Here is a 23,058-nt window from a genome sequence, read left to right on the forward strand (position 1 = left end):
CAACTTCACAATTATATTATTGCTACAATTCAATCTTTCCAAATATGCTTTCCTCTTTTACTTGTTCTTGCACTGAATATATATCCGGTAAGCTTTTCATCAATACTGAGGAATGTTGTAGTCTATGTCAAATGTTTAAACAAGGGTTCTTGCCGCCGAGAGTTGATGGATCTCTTCATGTCGGTTATGCCAATTTTGAAACATGGAATCTGACCGAAGTTTCCTTCACTTATTCTCACCATCAGAAAGTCATTGGAGAGTTCCTTCTTAGCAATCTTTTTGTCCCTTTGCTAACAACCTCTTGCCAAAAAGTGGTGCGTAAAGTGTAGATGCCTTTGTAATTAAAATGTTAAGTTTTACATTGATTAATTGTCTATTGAAGGTAGGTGAAGAATCCTCCTAATTTTTCTATCAGTTGTTTACCTTTGCCTATCTTTTTGTGATTTATTTATTTTGTTGTGCAAGGTTGTGCTTAATTGAAGTGTACATGTTTATCTTAAAGGTAATTGTAACCTGTTTATTTATAGTACAAGATCTATGTTCAATTGGTTGAGAAAAAACACTTCATTGCTTATAGATATATATAGTTGTGGTGACTAATTAATGTAACTTTGTAAGAGTAAACTTGTGTTGTGGGTTGTTCTTTGTTTTCTTTGTCTTTTCAGTTTGTGTTTCACTTTGTTTTCAGCTTTGATAAATCAAAATCAGCAGATCTATCATTTTGGGAAACATTTCCACCAGCTTGGCTAGGTTTCTCACAAATTGCAATTCCTATTTATGTGATTTTACTTGAACTCCCTCATGACCATGTCTTTGTTTGTACGACCCTTTCCCAGGTATCGTCTTATGAACGTTTTGACATTTTTCCGCCAAGAAATCCATTCTCCCTCCAAGAGATGTATCATGATATTCATCAACATTATGGCTTGCTTTGGAAACTAACTATAGGTTTGGTGCATGACAGTTTGAAACCATCTTTGGTTCTGTTTTAGGGTCCAATTTGATGGGATTTGGCTGCTTTTGGGGGAAAAAATAATGTTTGTATTCGTGACATTTTTCTCATGAATGTGCTCTGAGATGAAATTTCAAGTTTCAAATAAGAGAGTAACTATTCAAACTTTAGTGTTTTCATTTCAGCTACTGAAGTTTTGAATATTAGATCCGCCTGAATGCCCATAAGTTCTCAAGGTTTCTCTCCCAATCTCTCTGTATAGTTTATGAGATTTGATGGGAAAAAAAAATACAAGGGTCTTTTCAAGTGCAAGAAGAAAGTTGGACATGAATTGAAAATATATTGTTCAAAAAAGAAGGGATGTTTATCAAAAGTTGGAGAATAGTCCTAAAAACGTTTCAAAACTGGCTTGAATGAGGAGTTGATAGTGTGGAAATCATGAAGATGGTCAACAAAATGAGAAGGTGATGAATCACACTAGAAAACAGGGTAAAGCAAGCCAAGCAACAAATAAAAATCAATAACAAGAAGATGGAAAAACAAAAATCAGCAGCTGAGTTTGATTGTGTCATTGAAGAGCTAATGAACAAAACCATAGACCTCTCATGTTTAAAAACACTTTCGCTCGCATATTATTTGGTGAAGCTGAACTGTCCTGAATCCTTGCAAAAATAATCAAGATGATTGTGGGGAAAATCGAACCAGTTTTCCCCCATTGATGTCAAAGGCTTCAATTGAAAGATGGAGATCAATGGGTTATCCAGTTGAATACAAGAACTTTAATCCCTAACTCTTAAGATAGATTCTAAATCACAAACCTTTAATCCCTAGCAGTTAAGGAATAACCATTTTATCATCTGAACTTTCTTCCAAATCAATAAGGCAACAGATTATTATAAATGAATCATGATATCAAACAATGAATGGATTGAAAGCTGAAACTGAATAAGGAAACAAATACATGTATGAAAAGCTATTACAAAATAGCAAACCTCCAATTCAGATTTCCAGATTGCATTTAAATGTACAAGTAACATAGACTCCACGAACAAATACACGTTACTATAGGACATCATATATGTTTCAACGAAATGAAAATCTTGTCACCAACATAACAAATCTAGCAAATTCTGTTTCGTATGCAGATCTCAACCAAATCGAGAAACTTTTATTATTCTCAAACTAGGGCAGAAAAACAAACAAAATGAATGCGACACATTTGCTAGATCGGAAAGAGATTTGGAAGGATCAAACCGGTAGATCATCGGCAGAGTTCCGGGAATCCATGCTGTGCTTGAAAGTGGTCAACATGAGGGGACGATCATGAGCCTCCTCATCCTCCTCGTCGTCAGAATAGGAGGTATCGAGATTGACGCATGAGAAACGTTCAAGGGATGCGAAAAAGGCAGAAGCGAGACTCAAACCGACCCATGTTGCCCATCCATCGGCGTTCGAGTTCTGGTCACCGGAGTTGTCCATCTCTGATGAAGACATGATCAACGACGAAGAATTTGACGGGGTATAACCTCTCAAGATGGTGCCCTAGGAGAGAGAAAATCACAAACGAGTAAAATATTCAATCTACTTTCTTAACATATCAAGGATAGCCGGCCGGCAGTGAAAGAAAGGGGTAAAACTGTCATTATTCAACATGTATTTTTATTTTTTATTTTTATTTTTATTTTGATATATATATATCAAAATATCTTTGAAAATATTTAAGAGTATTTATATAATATAGTGAAAATTAATATTGGGATTTCAAATTATTTAATCTCTTTATATATATAAAATTAAAGTTTTCCAATTCACACTTTCCTTGTTTATATCTAATCAACTCAACTTTTTCTAACCACATTCACTCATCTAAAAAAGAAATTTAAGTTCATCATTTATATCTCAATATAATATTTATATTACTATAAATTACAATTTAGAATTTAAAAATCACAATTTATTTCCTAGTTAAAATGTTTACCTAACATACTTACACATTGACAAAGTTCATTTAATTTGAGAAATATAAGACTTATGCATGAAAATATAGAAATAATATAAAATTACTTATATAAAATTTAATTTTTACAATTTTTTATTTTGGTTATACAATATAAAATATTTTATTTTTATTTACACAAAAATAAACAAGTGATAATAATTAAATTTTATTTATTTGTATCTAAAAGACAATACAAATTAAGTAATTAACCAAGATTTGTAAATATTATATAAGATATTATGGACTCTCATACTTAAATGCTAATAAATTATTGAGATTAATAGTATCAAATTTATAATATATGTGAATGGTGTAAGAAAAAAATAATTTTGGCATTTGAATTGCGTAATTTAATTTAGTATTTTATTTTAATTATATAATATATTTTATTTATATAAAAAATAAGTATAATTAAATTTATCTATTCAAATGGGAGAAAAGGAAAGTGTAAGAATACATAAATAAGTTAAGATTAAGTGGATAGTATGGATAACTAAGAACTGGATAAGCCCCGAAGTGACCATTGGAGAGAGAGAGAGAGAAATGGCGAGCCTTTCCTTTGCTATCAGTCCTTCGCCTTATCATGGAAGGCTGCTACAACAAGTCAGGACTCCGACCCGGATCAGCTGTTCCGGTAAGAGCAAAGCGATCACTCCGTTTGAATTTTTGTTCTTTTACTTACATTAATCGAAACATTAAACGTCTCAATCAGTGCGATGAATTTTTGCAAAAGAAGTTTGGGATGCTAAATGGTGAATCTATCTTGAACCCATATGTAACTTATTGTCTTGATATCCAATTTGATTCATTATGAAACTTACGCTAGAAAAACAATTACTAAATATGTATGTCTTATAACTGTCTAGAGTACTTGCGAATGGTTGAGCTTGCTGAAATTAGTTTCACATTTTAACAATTAAAAGGGATGAAGCTAGATGAGGAAAGTTCAAATGGAAGCTTCAAGAAGGTTGGGAATGTGGCGTGTGGTATTCTTCTTACTTGGGCTGTTGCATCATCACCTGCATTATCAGCTAATCAGGTGAAGTGAGTTCGATCTCCAAGCTTTATGCATTACACTCTTATATGTACACTATTATGTGTAGGGAAATGGGAGCAAGGAATTGGAAATTTGAGGATTAATAGCATTCCATTTGTTCCTTTCTCTTAAGCATTAAACAGTTTAGGATTCAAATCTATGATCTATCTTTGAGAAGGGAAATGAACCGAGTAGAAGCTTAGCTCTTTCCTCTATTGCATTCAATTGTTAATATTCTACCATTAGTGTCATGTTAAACATACAATCAATTTTCCTATACAAATATTTCCCTTTTGTTTAACGTTCAATGCCTTACTCCATATGCTAGAGTAGGTCTATAAAATAGGCTATGCAACATTTGGTATGAGTGCTTGAATTAGTTTGATTGATTTCTTTTTAAGCGCGGTATATTTCTCCTCATTCCATTTCATGATGTTATAAGTGTTCAATACTCACCTCTGCAACTGTAAGTTGAGTTGATCTTGTTTGTTGAAAAAGAGGATTATTTAGATTAATTGGCTTAAATTACTATAATATCATTTTGCATGTAGTATCTAAATTTTATATAAGTAAATTAGGGGTAATTTGGTATATGACCGATGAATTGAATGATTTGATGGTAGAACGATGTGATAAAGGATTATTTTGATTAAATACAAATATCCCCACCAAAAACCTCTTAGACTAGGAAATGAACAAAAACAGACACATGAGATAAATGTGATTTCAATGCAACGTTAGTGATTTTACTGCAGAAAAGCTACAGATTGATGAAACTACCCACATAAATGGAAAATTAAACAATTAAAACGGGGAGAGGAAATACAATTGAAGGATATATTACTATCTCAGTGTTCCTATATGTCTTCTTTCTTCTATTTTGCAATGCCTGAAGATTTTCACTGTTATCGCCTATTATCTGAAATAATATTTATCTTGAGGTATTTCTTTAAATATAACATTGCATCGTCATATTCTTCTTACTATAATGTAGATCTTAGTTTATCCCTTCCCTTTGATACTAAAGTAGTCATGTCCAGTTCAGTTACCTTGAATTGTCTTATATTTCCTTGCAGAGGCTACCTCCTCTGTCTACAGAACCTAATCGATGCGAGAAAGCATATGTTGGCAATACAATAGGCCAAGCAAACGGTGTTTATGACAAGCCAATCGATCTACGCTTCTGCGACTACACAAATGACAAATCTAATCTCAAGGGAAAATCTTTAGCTGCAGCTCTTATGTCTGATGCAAAGTTTGATGGTGCAGACATGACAGAAGTGGTAATGTCCAAGGCTTATGCTGTTGGAGCCAGCTTCAAAGGTTAGGAAATATTATTTGTTAGGGTTGAGAAAAAAGAAGACTGAACCAATTATTTACAGCAACATGCCAATTCTGTTTGATAAAATTATAAAATAATTGTGTATGCATGCAGAAGTAGACTTTTCAAATGCTGTTCTTGATCGTGTTAACTTTGGGAAAGCGGATCTAAAGGGAGCCATATTTAGGAATACAGTGCTATCAGGTTCCACTTTTGAGGAAGCTCAATTGCAAGATGTAGTATTTGAGGACACCATAATCGGCTACATTGATCTTCAGAAGCTCTGTAGAAACACGACAATCAGTGAGGACGGACGACAAGTCCTTGGATGCAGATAATGACTTTTAATGAAGGGTGAGCTGTATGTATTCTTATTTTCCTTGTCTACTATTTGGCATTCATTTTCTACATACCCTACCGAGTTTGATTCATTCATACAGAAGGACAGTCATATTTAAGACAAACAAAATGTGACTGACCCTCTAGTCTTGTAAGTTGTAATTGTATATCAATACTAATTACTAGTCAAGTTATATACTTGGTTTTACCCCTTGCAAAACCATGTATAGGAACTGTTGTCAAATTGTTTTGGTTCAAAACAAGAAAATGAATTGGTTATCAGAAAGATGTGCAAGTTAGTGTAAATGAAATGTAGAAACAATATATTAAAGTAGCAAAGAAATTGTGATATGAGAAAGGGAGATATAAAATTTTAAAGAGTTAAATTGTTATTGTTTAATGATTAACATTTACAGTAAACAAAATGTTACAATTAAAAACTCTTAAGAAAAACTCAAAATCAGAAATCTTAGTTTTAATAGTGCATTGTTGTATTGTAAGTAAAATTAATAATTTATATTTTACAAAGTAGTTATGTTTTTTGAAGGTCCAGTTAACATCATTATATTATGTCTCATCTTTTTTTTTTATAATTTATTTATTTTGGTTTTATAAGAATGTGTCAAAAAAAAAAGTACATTTTTTTTACATAAAAAATAATCTAAGAATAAGAGTGGTTTTTAATAGAGTAATTGAGTGCCTTGTTTTTTTCTTGGTGAGACATTGAATTCTTGACGATTAATGTCAGTGGGTATATGAATGAATAAATGTTATTAAATTTATTAATATAAATTTAATTAAAATATATTTTAAAATATCATTTTATCAAAATTAACACTCTCATCAGATATTATTAAAAATATATATAAATTTAAAAAAAAAACACCGAAACTCAATTACTGAGCTAGCAAGCCAACCAGGCCCATTATATTTTCAGTAAACTTCGTACTAAATGTGAATAACTAAAATTTATTAAACCTTCTTTTTATATTATATTAAAATATTTGTATATACAGTATCATTTAATTTTATAGTGTGAGATATATAATTTTGGATTTAATTTTTATTTTATGAAAATTTTGTTTTGAATGATTATATAGTTAAATTATTAATTTAATTATGAGTACGGATAGACACATCGCCCTTTATAAAACGCCATAAATCATGATATAAAGCCTTAGGTGAAAGTCCATGTCAACAAAAAAAAAATTATTAATTATTTTTTTCCTTTTTTTCTTTTTTTTTTAATTTTTCTCTCTTCTCCATCTCCTAATCTCATTTACACTAAATGTGAAATAATATTTTATCCTTATAGACTGAATAATATAATTAAATTAAAATCTTTTAGTAAAGATTTGATGGAAAAATTACTGTAATCAGATTTTAAACCATTTTAATTATTTCTAACCTTCTTTTTGTAAAGAGAGAAAAATAAAGTAAAAAATGAAAGGTTTTGTTTGCTGAGGTCCAAAAGTGCTTTATATATCAATTTCCTTTAATTATATAGTTTTGATATGTTTTTTCTTTATTAAAAACTAACATTTATCCACACTTCATTTCCAACCTTATAAGTAAGAAATCAAACTAAAAAATTGTCATTTCAATATTACATAAAAGGAATTTATAATTCCATATGAAAAATAAATGTTTATCTTGAATTTATGATTTATGTAAATCCTAAATAAATAAATTTAATTAATTATTTTATTTATTTTTAATTTGTATAGTTTTAATATATTATTAATTCATTTAATATTTTTGATTTATTTAATATAATTTTTAATATATTTAACATGTTTTTATCAATTTAATATATTTTTGATTCCTTTAATAAGTTTTTATCAATTTAACCCATTTAATATATTTTGACATTTTTTAATCAATATTCAACCGGAATAACTCCCCAAAATAATAATTCAGTTAATTTTGGATCAATACCATATTTTAAAATTTATTAATATAATTAAATAAAGTTATTTAATTTTTATAAATAGTGAAAAGTAACTAGGAAAAAAGCTCACTTAGACGTACGTACTTGTACAACTAATTCACTTAAACGTATTTACTAATAAAAGGTTATTTAAACGTACGTATTATCAAAAATTGGCTCATTTAGCCTATTTTAGTAACTATGGTTAACTTTTATTTTTATATTTATATATTTATTAATTAAATATTAATATATTTTCTCTTTTTTCCTTTTTTATTTATTATTTCATTTATTACTAATAAATGAACTCTTTACTTTTATCTTTTTTTAATTTTTTATTATTTTTATATGAGTATTTATGATTCATTGTTTTAATTTTATTTTATATATGAGCATTCATAATTAATTATTTTAACTTTACATTTCTTCTTCTTTTTTATATATATTTTTTATATTCACATTAATTATTAATTATTTTAAAATTGTTTGATCCCAATAATTGAATATAACAATAAAAATTCTTTCAACAATCAAAATCCTTCAACACAAAAATAAATTAATTAAGAATTAAGAATTGAATAATAATAAAAACTCATTCATCAAATACTAAAAGAGTAATAATCAAATATTAGACAAAACAATTCTTTTACTACTAATATAAGTCCGTGAATAAAAATTAAATAACAAATTATTAATTTCATTTTTATTTATATTAAACTAAATAAGAAAAAATCCTTTTTCATTTTTATTATATTAAATTAAATAAGATAAAACCCTTCAAAAAAATATTACAGTAAAACATAAAATTCATAAATAAGTTGTTAAATTTTTTTTAAAAAAATGAGAATTTAAGAAATATGAAAAATAAAAACTAATAAAAAAAAGATGAAATGTAAAAGAGAAATTAATATTAAAATAATAAAAAATTAAGAATAAAATAAATTACCTAGTTTAATTAATGAAAAAAAAGAGAGAGAAAATTTATTAATATTTAATTAATAAATATATAAATTTAAAAATAAAAGTTAACCATAGTTATTAAAAGAGGCTAAATGAGCCAATTTTTGATAGTACATAGGTTTAAATGACCTTTTATTAGTACATACGTCTAAATGAACTAGTTGTATAAGTACATACGTCTAAGTGAGCTTTTTTCCAAGTAACTATATATATATCAAAATTATTTGGATTGCTTAATTTTTAACATTATTTAATTAATTCATAAATTAATTATAATTTAAAATAAATAAATAATTATAAATAGCTAATCAGTGATATTAAAAGTTAAATTAAAAATATTTATAGTATTTAATTTTACGAAAAAAATTTAAAAAGTGTAAAAAAACCAGCTTTGAACTTGGAATTTAGTTAGGGTTTGGCAAGATAGAATGGTCCATATGTACTTTTCTTTAATTAGGCCATTTAATTTGGGCATGCATGAGCATTTAAATTTTTAGAGTAGATCCACCTACCCATTTTTAACTCCCTTTCATTAGATAGTTAGCTAGCTAAATTCCTGTTTGATTTTGAATAATTAATGTTATAAATTATTTATTATTAGATCCATATATTCCGGTCAAAAAAATAACAATCTGCATGCTCACATAAGCTGAATTATGATTTTATTAATTACTAGAAAATTATTATTCACTCTTGTATAATATTTAAGCTCCAACAAACTAATTAAATTAGCTAGCTGAAATTCTCTTGATAAGTGATGACGACGACGTATAAACAGTCCTTTTCTTTTGATGTACAACGGTTTTTCTAACTTTTTCTTTCACTGTTTATTTAATTTGTTTGGTTGGTAGGTGGGGTGATGGTTAGAAGTTATATATATGTCATTAATTTATTTTTCATTTCTAGCTCTATGTAAATTTAATTAAGATCACATGTTATATAAAATGAATTAATTAGTTAAGAAATTATAAGTGGTCTATACTAGCTACCATACCAATAAGAATTCAAAAGATTAACAATTTTGCACAATTAAGATTTTGTCCATTATTTTATCACTATGAGGATAATTTCAGTTATTTTGATACTTCATCATGGTTATGTTAAAAAAAATTACATATTTGTTCCAATATTTATTAATTTATTAAAAAGTTAGATTGACCTTACAATATAAATTGAACTCGTAATCTTTGATTTATTAAAGACCATAAACAAATTGAGAAGCATTTTTGTATGAGTGAGAATGAAAAATAGGAACATATTTTTTTAATTATCTGAATCAAACAGAGCTTAACGAAAGGGACACGAGTCTACCTTACTATTGATGAGTATCCTCCTATAAATAGGTTAGGGGGTTGGGCATTCTTGAGAAACACAAAAGAAATGTTACAAAGGAGAAAGATAAAGTGTTAGGCTCTTTTAATGTTTCTTGCTCAAATGAGTATTCCATGAACCAGCAATTGTAGAGATATATATTTGCTTGTGCTTATGAGATGCTCATTTGAGTAAGTAATGTTAGATTTTGAGCCTATGAATCCATCTATCTTTCAAATGGCTACCTAATTACACAACACCAGGTCATTTATCTCCCAAATGTTATCTAACTATATATCTTATGAAATCAATGGATTTGTAATTACAACTATAATATTATGTTAAAATCTTTAATCTGAATATTTATTTCTTAATTCTATAATTTTAATACTATATGTCGATAAATTAAGATAAACTGTAATTGCGTAAATATACTTAAGTCTTTTATGAAAAACAGTTCATTCGCTCTTCGTTGTTTTCCGAATCTTCTCTCAATTTTGGATCTCTCAATTCTGGACCTGGATCGAAAATGAATGATGTGGATGTGGTTTAGGATTTGCAACCCTTTATCGACAGTTCTTGATTAATGTTTTTGAGGCATAACCTATATGGATTGAGACCTAACCCAAATATATCAATTTACTTTATTATTTGGTCTGTCAATGAAATAGTAAGTGATATTTATGCTTTTATACAAAAATATATCTTCATATTTATTATAGATATCTAAATAAATTCATAACTTTTATACTTTAATAAATAATATTAATTGGGCTTTAATATTTATATGGTAAAAACTAATACACAACTATTAAATAATATATGTACTTAAATATTGGACATAATTTGATTTTCACCGTTCAATTATAATGTTTGAAGAAATTAGTCATGGAATTGCAATTTTTATATGAAATTTATGGAATTTTAAAACTTAAAAAAAATATTTGAAGTCATTAGACACAAAAATAATTTAAAATTAATTAAGACCATAATTTCAGGGCGAAGGATCTGCTGTCCCAAAATAATGTCTCACTTGCGGTTTAAAATAAAATGTCATATATATAATTTTTTAGGATTTATAATTTAGGATTTATGGTTTATGGTTTAAAATTTAGTGTTTAGAATTTAGGATTTAGTGTTTATTTCATATATATAATTTTTTATTTGTCTAATTTATCAAAATATGTTGTTTTGATAAATGAGACAGTAAGAGACCGTTTAACTTGGGAACTTGGGACAGCAGATTCTCATCTTAATTTCAGTTGCACTCCAATTAACTAAATATAATAGATATTATGAAGGTTTGTTTGATGAATGAGTTATTGGGATAAAACTATCACTTCATAATCTAATCAATTTATTTATATTTTAAAACACTAAAATTATTTTTTATATTTTTTTAATATAAATTAATTATTAAATAAAAATAGAGAGATAAAGAATAAAAAATAAATAAAAATTAATATTTTCCTATTTTTAATAATAAAAAATATTTAAAAAAACAAAAACAAAAACCACTCCCTCAAACAAGCTCTAAGGCAGTCGGCAGGGATCATGAATTTAACCGTGTTGTGTTGTTTGTCAGTTGATAATAAATGACTTGTGTCATTTTCTTTATAGTAAAGAAACAAAAAAAAATAATAATAATGAGGAGAGTGGAAATGAGGATGCACTAATTTTTTAAAATAAAATAACACAAAATGATATGTGAGTATTATAACTAATTCGTCATGCAGTTGTTGTGCTTAGAACCATTTTTTTTTTATAAAGGGTGTGGGTAGGTATTTGTGTTTTAAGATCCTATATCATTTTTTATGTATTTATTTAATATTCATATTTTATATGAGTTTGAGGTTAATTTTTTTGTTATAATATATACTTTTAATATATTACAATATATAAGGTAGTTCAAGTGTTAGGAGGGATGATTCCTAAAAGATCAAAGGTTAGTAATTTCATTCTTGTTTATAACGTCTTAAATGAAAATGAAAGTTAAATATACGGCTTTAAAAGAAAAAATTATTATACAAAAAAATAATTTTTTTATAATATAAATGGTATCCCACGAACTCTTTTGAAACTAAAATTATGGGTGGTAATTCATGTAGGATTCAGGTTGGTGGTCGGTGAGTAACTCACCGATTATGTTAACCTAACATCAACCATGATGTGTTTATTTGTAATTGTAACATAAACATAACATCAACCGGATGTGTTTATTTGTAAATATCTCAATTGACCTACAATCTTGAAATTAATATCATTCAACTTAAAATAATAATAAAGTTAAATCACAAATTCGTTTACCAGTTGAACATAAAAATTAAACGGACTTTGCACGATGATGTCTAAGTCTATGAGCGACTTTGATGATAAACAAGATTTGAAGAGTTAGCGAGAAAGCCACGAGACAATAGGCCAATTCTGAAAAGGAAAAAAAACTTCAAATTTTTTGGATGGCTGTTAAAAGTTTTGAGCAGAAAGGAAGAAGAAGTCAATTTGAAACATAAGGAAAACTTCAATTTGTTGAGTATAATTGAGTGGGTGGGTAAGAAATTATAATTTCGAACGGATTGCCGGGTCTAATTCAGGTCAATTTAAGTGTTCAGTCCGCTAGTTTTTTTTTATCCCATTCGATCTCGATTTTAAGTGTTCAGTCCGCTAGTTTTTTTTTATCCTACTCGGTCTCAACATTTAAGTCATTTTAATATGTTTAACATTTAAGTCATTTTAACATGTTTATTATTACTCGAATTTAAAAATAAATAACTTAAAGATTTTTGTTTGCCTTCTATCTTGTTGGGTCAAAATTTGCTAGCCTGACCAAGATGGTAACAAAATTAAACTCCATAATAATAAATAGTAAGTCCACTAGTTTATTAATTTATTAAAAGTATGGAAAGACTACACGATTTTCGAAAAATAATATTATGAAATTAAAATAGTTGTAATCGAATAAAAAACTAATTATCAGTAGACAATTGAAATTTTAGTTGAATTAATATAATATAAAATATATATTGTTACTAAATAATAATAAAATAAAATTATATATTAAGAGAGTGCTGACAAAACCAAACAAGTCCCAATGTCTATTTATTTATTTTTTTTTCTTTTCAGTTAGAAAGTGTTGGAAAGGCATTTATTATTTACCTCATATAATTCCCAAGACCATATATAATGAATGACATATGGTTGTGGCCAGCTTAGATTCATTTTGCAAATTGTGTTTAGAAGTTATAATCATTAAACAATAACTAAATAAAGATTTTAATTCTAGAACCTATATTTTTCAAATAACCCCGCATTAAACATGCAATGAGACGATAAATAACATCGGGTTGTGGTCAGCTTAGATTCATTTGAAGGGTATCCAGAAAGAAACTTTTCCCAATTATTGATGAACAGAATTGAGAGCATGAAATGAGGAAGATTGGTTCTAATTTCTTATTTTCTTAACCAAACATACATTTTATTAAAAAATTATCGCTTTACAAAATTGAGTGAAGGCACTAAAATTGAGTATTTACAGCACTTATAATGCATGGTTAGCTTCACTATGTTTGCTTCACTATGTTTAGCAAAAAGAAAAAGAAAAAGAGAGAAAAATAAAGTAGAGAAATCAGAAGAAATAAAAAAGAGAATCATATGTTGGTTCCTCTCTCCTTTATTTTTGATTGTTATTAATTCAAGGTTTAATTTTACTTTCTGTCATTTTTATTTGAAAGGTTAAATGTGTTAGGATACAAGGGCGGCCATAATTTACTTGACAAATAGAGATTATCAAATGACTTAAATGATATTAATTTCTTTATTTTAAATTTCAAGGGTTATGATTTATGTTTTTTAAGGTTATATTCATAGTTTTATGAATTTACTAGAATAGTTCAATTTGATGAGATTTTGAGAGTATTGTATAATAAATTAAGTCTTAAATATGGGTTACTATGAGATTGTATTATTTTTTAAATTAAAAAACAAAAAACAAAAAAACGTTCCGTGTAAGTTTAAATTTTTGATTGAAAAACGTAAATTCATTGCTTGTTCAATCTTATTTTGTATTATTTTATTAGGATGATCTCTCATTTTTTTTTGTCACTTGTGAATTTTATTAAAATTTGAAAATGAGAGTGAAAGAAATTAAGAATAGGACAAATTGAAAACTATTAAAAATCTTTTAAATTACCTATCTATCTTTATATTTTAAATAAAATATTACACATGATATAAAAAAAAAAAAAAAAAAAATAGTTCACGTGTTGCCATGTCAGTGACAGCTAGTGAACTTTGTCCAAATTTGTTGAAAATAACTAATAATTTAATACTATAGGTGAAAATAATTTGAATCCAAACTAAAAATGCATATTTACATAACAATAAATGAAATAAAAAAGATTGCATTTTGTTTGGTTGTAAATATTAAAGAAAATAGATAAACAAGTGGGTATAATGTACAAATATGATATATACAAAAAAAATAAAAAATGTTTTGTTATTTTAAAATCAAAATTTATTGAGCAACAAAATTAATCAGAATGTTTAATAATTTTACTACTATCTTACCATTTTTCTTTATAACATTGTAATATTTTTTTTAAAATTTATTCAACAAGCCCATGAATTTATATTTGGGATACCATTCCTTTCTTAGCTTGTAAAATATTTTTCTCATGCAATATATTATATATTATTAAACTAAAAAATAAATAAATTAAGGATGAATTATTTTAGCAATAAATTATTAACTTAAATATTAAAATATTTTATTTTTATAATATTTTAAAACATAAATATATAAGATATTTTTTTATTTAATTTAAATAATCCCAATATTTTTTTTTATTAAACAATGTTTTTTTCTTCCACTAGTTTTTCTTTTTATTTATCAAAGTTGATTTAGGATAGCTTGCAATATATTTTTCTTTAAATCTCAATTCATTCATTCATTCATTCAGAAATAGAAATAAAAAAGTCCTCTGCTCAAGTCACTTTTGTTTCATACCTGCCTCTTTTACTTCAGAAATTAGAATTGCATATTAATGTAATCACTAATTGAAGATAGTCGGATTTTGCAGTGACATCAAAACTCTCTTTACTATGAGTATTTGTCCAAATATGTATACAGCATTTCATCATTCCTTATCGGCTTGCGCTTTTTGAGCAAGGCTCGAATAAGACTATTGCTTTTTCTTGGAGGCTGTTCTGGTTCTTTGAAGCTTTCCTTCCCATGATCAACATGCACTGAAGCTGATTTCCAAAGCTCGGTAGAATTCTGCAGGAATGAAACAATATGTATGTGGATTATCAATGCAGTTGTCCCTCCATTGAAATTAGCTAAGAGTCAATTAGAGTTTCAAAAAATAAGGTTTCCAATATCTTACCTGTTGTGTTCCTCGAAAGAGGGTTGGGTTGGCAGGTTGAATTGGATTAGTTGTGCTTGGCCTATTAGGCAACGAACCAGATCGAGGAAGAGGAAACCGGCAAGGTGAAACAGTTCGTTTTTTTTCTGATTCAATGTCCAGACAAGGCAATAAAATCAAACACCTAAAGAGAAGAAGAAGTTTGTTTTTCTTACTTAACATTGTTAGCATGTACTAACAAACCTGGTTCTTTGTGTAAATCACCTTCCTTGGAATATGAACGTCGTGAAGGTGATGGCGGACGTTCTTTTCTGTGGAGTGACAAACGCTGCAGTAAATATAACATTAAAGAAAAAATGATGGGCAGTTATAGGGAATATTACCTGACTAAAGAAGATGGAAGACTTTTAACCGTGGTTGGGATAGCTTTCCAAGGAATAAGAAATTCATCTGTGCATTGTGCTAAGGAAATTCAAATCAGACAGATACCTTAAGATAAATCTAGAGCAAAAACTACTGGAATAAAACAGTAAAAACGAATATTTACCTGGCAACACATATCTTTTATGATATCTGGGTGAGTTCATTACTAATGACTGCTGACGAAGGCCTTCGAGCTCAGAATGTGTTTGGCATGTCTTTAATCTCTAACGCACCACAACAAAAAACAACAAATGAAACATTTTTCTCGGTTTTGACCAACAAAATTTGAAACAATGAGGAAAAGCAAATACCTGCTCAATAGAATTCACTTGAAGCTCTGTTGCAGAAGCTTCATCAACCTTCTCATCTACAAAACCATTGACCTTATATGCTACTGAACCCAAATGATCCACTGTATTCACAATAGCTTTAATTGCATAATCTTTCAATGTTTCAATCATTCTGCAAGTTCAGTGTAACAGGCTTAGTTCACTTTCAGGGAACATAAAATTCATAGAAATTAATTAATTTTGCTGCTCACATCTGTTTTTGGTCATCATTTGCATAAGACAGTTCAAAGTATTCCGCTGCTGCGTATAACTGCATCCTGAGGTTCTGCAAGTCCTAAAGAAACAAATTGAAATCTCACAATTTCAGCCAATTTTCAAATCTGAATGAAGCAATTACAGTTATTCAGTGTCTAAAACAAAAATCAGGATAATCTTGATTCCATAAACAAGCTTGATCTACAAAACCCAGTTCCAAAAGATCCTACCTGTTTGGAAGAAATATAAACAACACATCCATCTCTTCATCTTAAATTCAAAAAATGACGTACAAAAGAGAATGAATTGGCAAAATATCGCAATGGCAGGTGACTTACCTTAAGGTTATTCGAAAAGGGGAAGTCTTCCTGGGCCCATATCTCTTCTTCTTCTTCTTCATCAGGAAGAGACTCAGAAACAGATGAATTTGACTTCATGGAGCGAAAATTCCAAAGGTAGGATTCTCTGTAATCCATTAACGGACAAGATAAATAAATCATAGCTAGTGAAGATTTCACTTTCAATGCTAGAGAGAAAAATGACAAAACCCTGCATCGAAATTCTTCTTGAAAGAGAATGAAGCAGCATTACCAAAGAGAGGCTTGGGTTATTCACAAGTTCTTATTGAAAGATATAGAGAAAAGGGTTTCGAAATTATAATCATAAAATCAAAAGGGTGTGGTCGAATTCCCCTCGTAAATCAACATGCTTCAAAATTTCATCATAACAAAGCTTTAGTCATATTAGCAACTGAGGATAATGAGATAGACCATAACCCTAAAAAATGTGATCATGAAGTTTCTACTAAAAGCGAAATAACTCAACTCCATCTACCCATAAAAAAGCAAGCAAGCATTTGTATTGGAACTGAATGAATGAAAGAGAGGTAAGAAAAGAAGAAAAGTAACCTGATTTGATCTTCAGCTAAAACAGAAAGGAAGAGATCCTATGGAGCCCCAAATACCAAAGAAGGCATAATTTACGTGACCCCATTTAGAAGAGAACAAAACATGCCGTTGGATTGTATTTCAGTATATCAAAGGAAGATGACAATTACAGCCTGTGAGGATACACAAAGGACGATCACGAGCCAGGAAACGCCAAAACCATGGATATAGAGTTAGATATGTTTTGCAGTTCGGCGATGAAGAAACTGATGAATGCTGGTAAGGAAAGGAGGAGGAGAAAAGTAAATGTTACAACTCACAATGCAAAAGAGTGATCAAAACCCAATTTGGAAAGCTCATAGACTCGGTTGAATCGGACCGTGACCAAATTGGAATGCTGAGAGACTCAGTTGAACCGGATCGGAACAGAACCAACTAGACTACACACGGAGAGATGAGAAATTTAATGGAAAGACCCCTAATAAAGTTTTTATTTGAACAAATGATAGGCCCCAATAAAATTTATGGAAATGACTATTTTCCCGGTGTTATGACGAAAATATTTTGTTGTGTGACGCGACGCTAATGTTTGTCACGCGAGGTCATTTTTGTAAACATTATCTGATTGCATGATGTAAAAGGATTTCATCCAAAGGGTCATTTGCGCAGACATTATTAGTCATTTCATCAAATTTCTTGGATAGACATACTAGGGGATCCCACATACTAGTGGGATTGTTTTAAGTAATATACAAAATATTACTAAATTTTCAGATACATAGAACGAAATCATAGAGCTTGTAAAGAAAAAAATTAAGGGATATAACTTTTACGCGAATGTTTTCAAATACTTCTTTGATACCCGGGTCTACAATACCTGGAGAGAAAGAAATACAAGAGTTCATAGCACGAATAAGAGAACAGAAGGAAAAGTTTGAAATGATATTGTTTCTAATGGCAACGCTCTCATACATATATGGAGGGGAATTCCGATTAATGAAGACAGTTGAAAGCGAAACATTTGCAGCGAATGGGGCAGCGAAGGACGTGGAGTGCTGAATAGACCAGCTAACTCAGTATATATTAATTAAGACGCATTCAATAAAAAAAATCAATTTTTATTATTAAAAAACACTTAATAATTAATTTCTTTAATTTTTATTATCATAAATATATTTTTTTTAAAAATTCAATTAATTAATTATATCATCTATTAATTTAATAATATATATTAATAATAATAATAATAAATTATTAATCATTTTACTCAACTGAATTAATTCTCTTTTTTAAACTCTTAATTGTTGAAAAGTTTAAAGGAGTGACAATATCTAGTGTAAAAACAATACACTCTCCAATAAAACTACAAGGGCCATGTCGTCCACCCACAAAAAGAAAACAATATGTTATTGAGCAAATTATGAAGAAATCAATTACAAAGGTTAGAAAAAAGGTTTGATTTATTATATTTTAGACAATTATTTTTAGTATTAAATTATATTATTTTTATTCTAAATTATATTTTGTTTTTAATTTGTCTTGTAAATTTGAAATTTTTGATGTTAATATGTTGATGATAGAAGACTAGTGAAAACTACTATTGCGATGAAATGATTAAAGACAATTTTATATTATGTTGTTTGATTTTGTAAAAGTAGATGTTATAATACATTTTGTACCATGTTTTTTTTAAAGTTTATTTTATATTTTGGATAATGTTTTTTTGTTACTTTAATTAGATGGTGTAATTTATTAATATAAAATAGTAAATTAATCCAATTAAATATTTTTAATTAAATATAACACAATTAATTATTATTTATTTTAATTTGAGTAATTTTTATTATTGAAAATAAATTTTATTTTTTTCAATAAAAAGAAAATAAATTTTATTTTTTTCAATAAAAGAAAATAAATTATTGAGAGTGAAATAATTAAAATGTGTATAATAATAGCATATGTACAATAATTTAAAAAAAAACATATTTATGATAATAAAAATTAAAGAGAATAATTATTAAATATTTTTTAATAATAATAATTAATTTTGTATTGAATGAGTCTTAATTATTAATTAAGGAGAAAAGATAAATAGTGAGAAGAGAGAGAAAATTATTAATAAAAATAAAGAGAAAAATAAATATATATTGAGTCATGTCTAGTTAGCACTCCACGTCCTTCGTTGCCTCATTCGCTGCAAATGTTTCGCTCCCCCTATCATTACTCCGTACATATATGGAGGGAAATTCCGATTAATGAAGACAGTTGAAAGCTCAGTCAAAAATAGAATATTCCCTATAAAATCATTACAATAAAAAGAAGGTTCAAATAGTTCTTGTTTGATAACTTGTTTATAATTCAATTGTTCGTTGTTCTGTAATTCAGTTGTTTGAAACTTATTTGGTTTTTTCAATAAAGCTAGAGTCTGTCTAGTTTTGTTTCTTGAAACTCATTTTACCTTTTTTAAGCTTTTTAATGAAATGACATTAAATCGTTTTCTAAAAAAAATATACAAAATAAATTAAGAGACAATTAATTTTACATTAAATAAATTTGATCAAAATATATTGATATCACATCTCTTGCATTTTAGAAAAAAAAAAATCAAAACTATTGAAATTTGGAAAAAAATAAAAATAAATCATTCATTGTTTTTTTTAAATCATAATTTTCATGTATTCGACCAAAAGTGTGTGATCAAAAATTTTAACAAAAAATTTATGCAATTTATTTTTGTTTCATCATCCAATTTATTTTTACTTTTTTTTTTATAAATGAACCAGATGTAAATATATAAACATTGTGGATATAAATTTTTACTTTTTTTTACTCAGTTATAAATCTCTTAAAATTATAAGGTTTAAAAAGAGTATAAAATATATAAAATATTTATAAATATTATATTTTTTACTTTCTATAAAAAAAATATATTACTATTTTTTTGAATTTTAGAATAAAATATTAATAGTATTTGAAACAATTTTAGAAGGAAACCGATTTAGTAAAAGGAATTATAAAAAATTATAATTTTTTTTAGTTTTATTAACTAAATATTTTTTTAAAGTAATTTTAGTGTAAGAATTCGGAAAATTTGACGAAATAATCCTCGTAAGAGGGTTATTTCCAAATTTAGCATAGGCCAAATAGTTTTTTCAAATTTAACCTTTTGTCTATGGAAAAAGACTTTTTTGCCCTCAAATTATATATAAAAAAAAACAGTTTATTTCTTTCTCCCCTTCAGTTTTCTCTCCCTCTCCTCTTTTCATATTTCCAAACCGCCTCTCCCCGACGACGATCCAAGCCACGAAACCCCACCGTTCCCCCGACGACTGTCCGAGCCCCCGACGACGATCCAAGCAGAACGAAGAACAATCATCGTTGCGAAGAACGATCCAACAAAACCAGGCTTAAAATGCATCGTCGAAGGCTGACTGAATTGTTTTGAGTTTAAAATGCATATGTCGAAGGCTGTTGCAGGCTATCGAAGGCTGTTGCAGGCTATCGAAGGCTGTTGCAGGCTATCAAAGGCTGTTGCAGGCTATCGAAGGCTGTTGCAGGCGACGATGCATCTATCGTAGTCGTCTGCAACAGATGCATCGTCGCCTTCGTCAGATGTATATTCCACCGTAAAACCAATCAACCAAACTCTAAAATCATTAATCCACGACCTAACCTACATCATAGACTCTAAACGACGAAACCCTAAACATTCTTCTATTTCAGCGATGAAACGACGAAAGCGACGAAGGCAACGAAAACACAGAAAACTAACATAAATGTTGAAGACATTCCGGTTTCCTTGGTTTTGTTGGATCGTTCTTCACACCGATGATCATTCTTCGTTCTGATTGGATCGTCGTCGGGGGTCGGGGGAGCGGTGGGGTTTCGTTGCTTGGATCGTCGTCGGGGAGAGGTGGGTCGTGGGTTTGGATCAGTCGTCGTCGGGGAGGAGGCGGTTTGGAAATATGAAAAGAGGAGAGGGAGGGAAAACTGAAGGGGAGAAGGAAACAAACTGATTTTTTTTTTTTTAATTTGAGAGTAAAAAAGTCTTTTTCCATAGGCAAAAAGTTAAATTTGAAAAAATTATTTGGCCTATACTAAATTTGGAAATAACCTGAGAGCTATTTCGTCAAATTTCTCAATAATTCTGATACATGATACTACGATGAAGTTGTACTATTTATCACCAAGATATTTATTATAACAAAAATATGTGTTTAAAATAATAAAATATATATTGTTTTTTTAAAGTTATAATTATTAATTTAAAAATATATATTTTACTTTAATAAGGTCAATAGTCAATACACAGTGCCAAGCCATTTTTTTGATATATGATATTAGCATGACCGCACAACTGTAACACTTACACGGCACAAGGTACAATGTAACATAATTGATAAGATTGAAGGTATATTTGATTTTAAAATATATATATTTATAAATATATTATATATACATAAATTAAAAATATTAAAAATAACAAAATTTAATTTTAAATGTATTAAATTTATTAGATCTTAGAGTAATTAAAATGTATTATATAGTTTTTTTTAATATATATTTCTAAATTTTAAAATCAAAATTATTTATGTTTTATTAGCTCATAGATAGATAAGGCCGGTGGAGACGACAATGTAAACCTATGCAATATCCCTTCGTAAGGCTACCTAATAACACTAAGTTCATCTTCCTACCAATAATCAAATATAAGAAAAATAAATAAATGTAATATTTATTAACATAATATTTAATAAAATAAATTACTTATTTTATTAATGATAATACAAACCATTATATTTGTTTAACATAATATAAAATTTATATAATAAACTAAAAATTAAGAATAATTATTTTTCATAATAATGCTTTACAAAACTCAAAATACCTACTTATATTATGCTTTACAATATAAAATTATATTTATTTGTATAATAAATTCAAATCTTAAATTAATTTATAAAAAAATAATTTATTATCTAAATAATTTATAACAGGTGAATATTATATATATAATTAATAAAAAAATATCAATATTAAATTTATATATAGAGAGAAATATTCTTAAATAATTATATATAAAAATATATTAATATTATACCAATTTTATAAAATACAACCATAAAATTTTATAAGAATTAATATATAAAAATCTTTAATATTAGACTTCTTGTAAAATAACAAAATATATATAAAAAAAATAATAAAAAAATATTTAAAGATTCAATAACACAGTTTTTACCTTTCATTTATAATATTTTAATAAAATACTAAAAATTGAAAAAATAAATGGGTTGAAGACTCTTAATTTTTCATAAAAATTATTTTATTATTAAATTATTTTTGGCAAAAAAATGAATTAGACTCTTATTTGAATTGAAATTAAACAAATGTTATGAAAATTTTAAACTAATACATATAGATAAAAAAAATATATTATTTTCTCCTTTTCACATACTATCTTTGAACTTAAAAACAAATAATGGTATAATTCTGCCATGTTAATGGGTTGGTGAAGGTGCCTCTCAAGTCAAGTCTTCTCTAGAGACAAAAATATAACAATTTATTAACATTGTATATACATTTTTTTCTTCTTTTTTTACAATTTATTAACATGTCTATTTATTGAATGATCATGTTTCTTCTCTTCACAAGTCAAGTTAATATAAAATAATAAAAATGTCACTATTGTGAATTGAAGGTAGTGAATTATTCTATTATTTTTAAATTTTTTTTACTAGAATTAGTTTTTTTCTTAATTATTTAGGAATGAAACATAATTTTATACACATTTTTATTATAAAGAGCCTGAATTTGATGTCACTTATTTATTGACACATTATTCCCGACATCGTTTATAACATCATTATTCGAACCATATCCAACAAGAAAAAAAACATCATTAATTATAGTTTGAAAGATAAGTTCAAATTGTCTATACAATTATATGATAGACTTAAAATGATAAAACTTACTGGAAAGAAACATAGGGATG

The 23,058-nt window shown here is 27.4% G+C and overlaps 3 protein-coding genes across 4 annotated transcripts; 1 reads left to right on the forward strand and 2 right to left on the reverse strand.

Moving 5' to 3' along the window:
• Positions 1-1,899: 1,899 nt before the first annotated feature.
• LOC124931036 lies at positions 1,900-2,531 on the reverse strand. Its single transcript, XM_047471425.1, has one exon. The coding sequence runs from the start codon at positions 2,444-2,446 to the stop codon at positions 2,201-2,203; it is 246 nt and encodes an 81-aa protein (XP_047327381.1). The 5' UTR covers positions 2,447-2,531; the 3' UTR covers positions 1,900-2,200.
• An 896-nt stretch (positions 2,532-3,427) lies between these two features.
• Positions 3,428-5,867, forward strand: LOC124932887 (thylakoid lumenal 17.4 kDa protein, chloroplastic). Its single transcript, XM_047473598.1, has 4 exons — positions 3,428-3,585; positions 3,875-3,990; positions 5,064-5,310; positions 5,423-5,867. Exons 1-4 carry the CDS (start codon positions 3,495-3,497, stop codon positions 5,644-5,646), a joined length of 678 nt encoding a protein of 225 aa, XP_047329554.1. The 5' UTR covers positions 3,428-3,494; the 3' UTR covers positions 5,647-5,867.
• A 9,055-nt stretch (positions 5,868-14,922) lies between these two features.
• LOC124931605 (protein ABIL3-like) lies at positions 14,923-17,358 on the reverse strand. Of its 2 annotated transcripts, none has more exons than XM_047472117.1 (9): positions 17,085-17,358; positions 16,515-16,641; positions 16,173-16,255; positions 15,943-16,093; positions 15,756-15,855; positions 15,592-15,658; positions 15,452-15,519; positions 15,230-15,354; positions 14,923-15,120 (listed from the first exon to the last, which is right to left on the reverse strand). In XM_047472117.1, the coding sequence occupies exons 2-9, from the start codon at positions 16,611-16,613 to the stop codon at positions 14,944-14,946; spliced, it is 870 nt and encodes a 289-aa protein (XP_047328073.1). In that variant the 5' UTR covers positions 16,614-16,641; positions 17,085-17,358; the 3' UTR covers positions 14,923-14,943. The 2 variants fall into 2 exon arrangements, with proteins under 2 accessions (XP_047328073.1, XP_047328072.1); XM_047472116.1 differs by having other exon boundaries at positions 15,592-15,670.
• Positions 17,359-23,058: the final 5,700 nt, after the last annotated feature.

The sequence above is a fragment of the Impatiens glandulifera genome, chromosome 3 (assembly GCF_907164915.1).
Source record: "Impatiens glandulifera chromosome 3, dImpGla2.1, whole genome shotgun sequence".
NCBI lineage: Eukaryota > Viridiplantae > Streptophyta > Magnoliopsida > Ericales > Balsaminaceae > Impatiens > Impatiens glandulifera.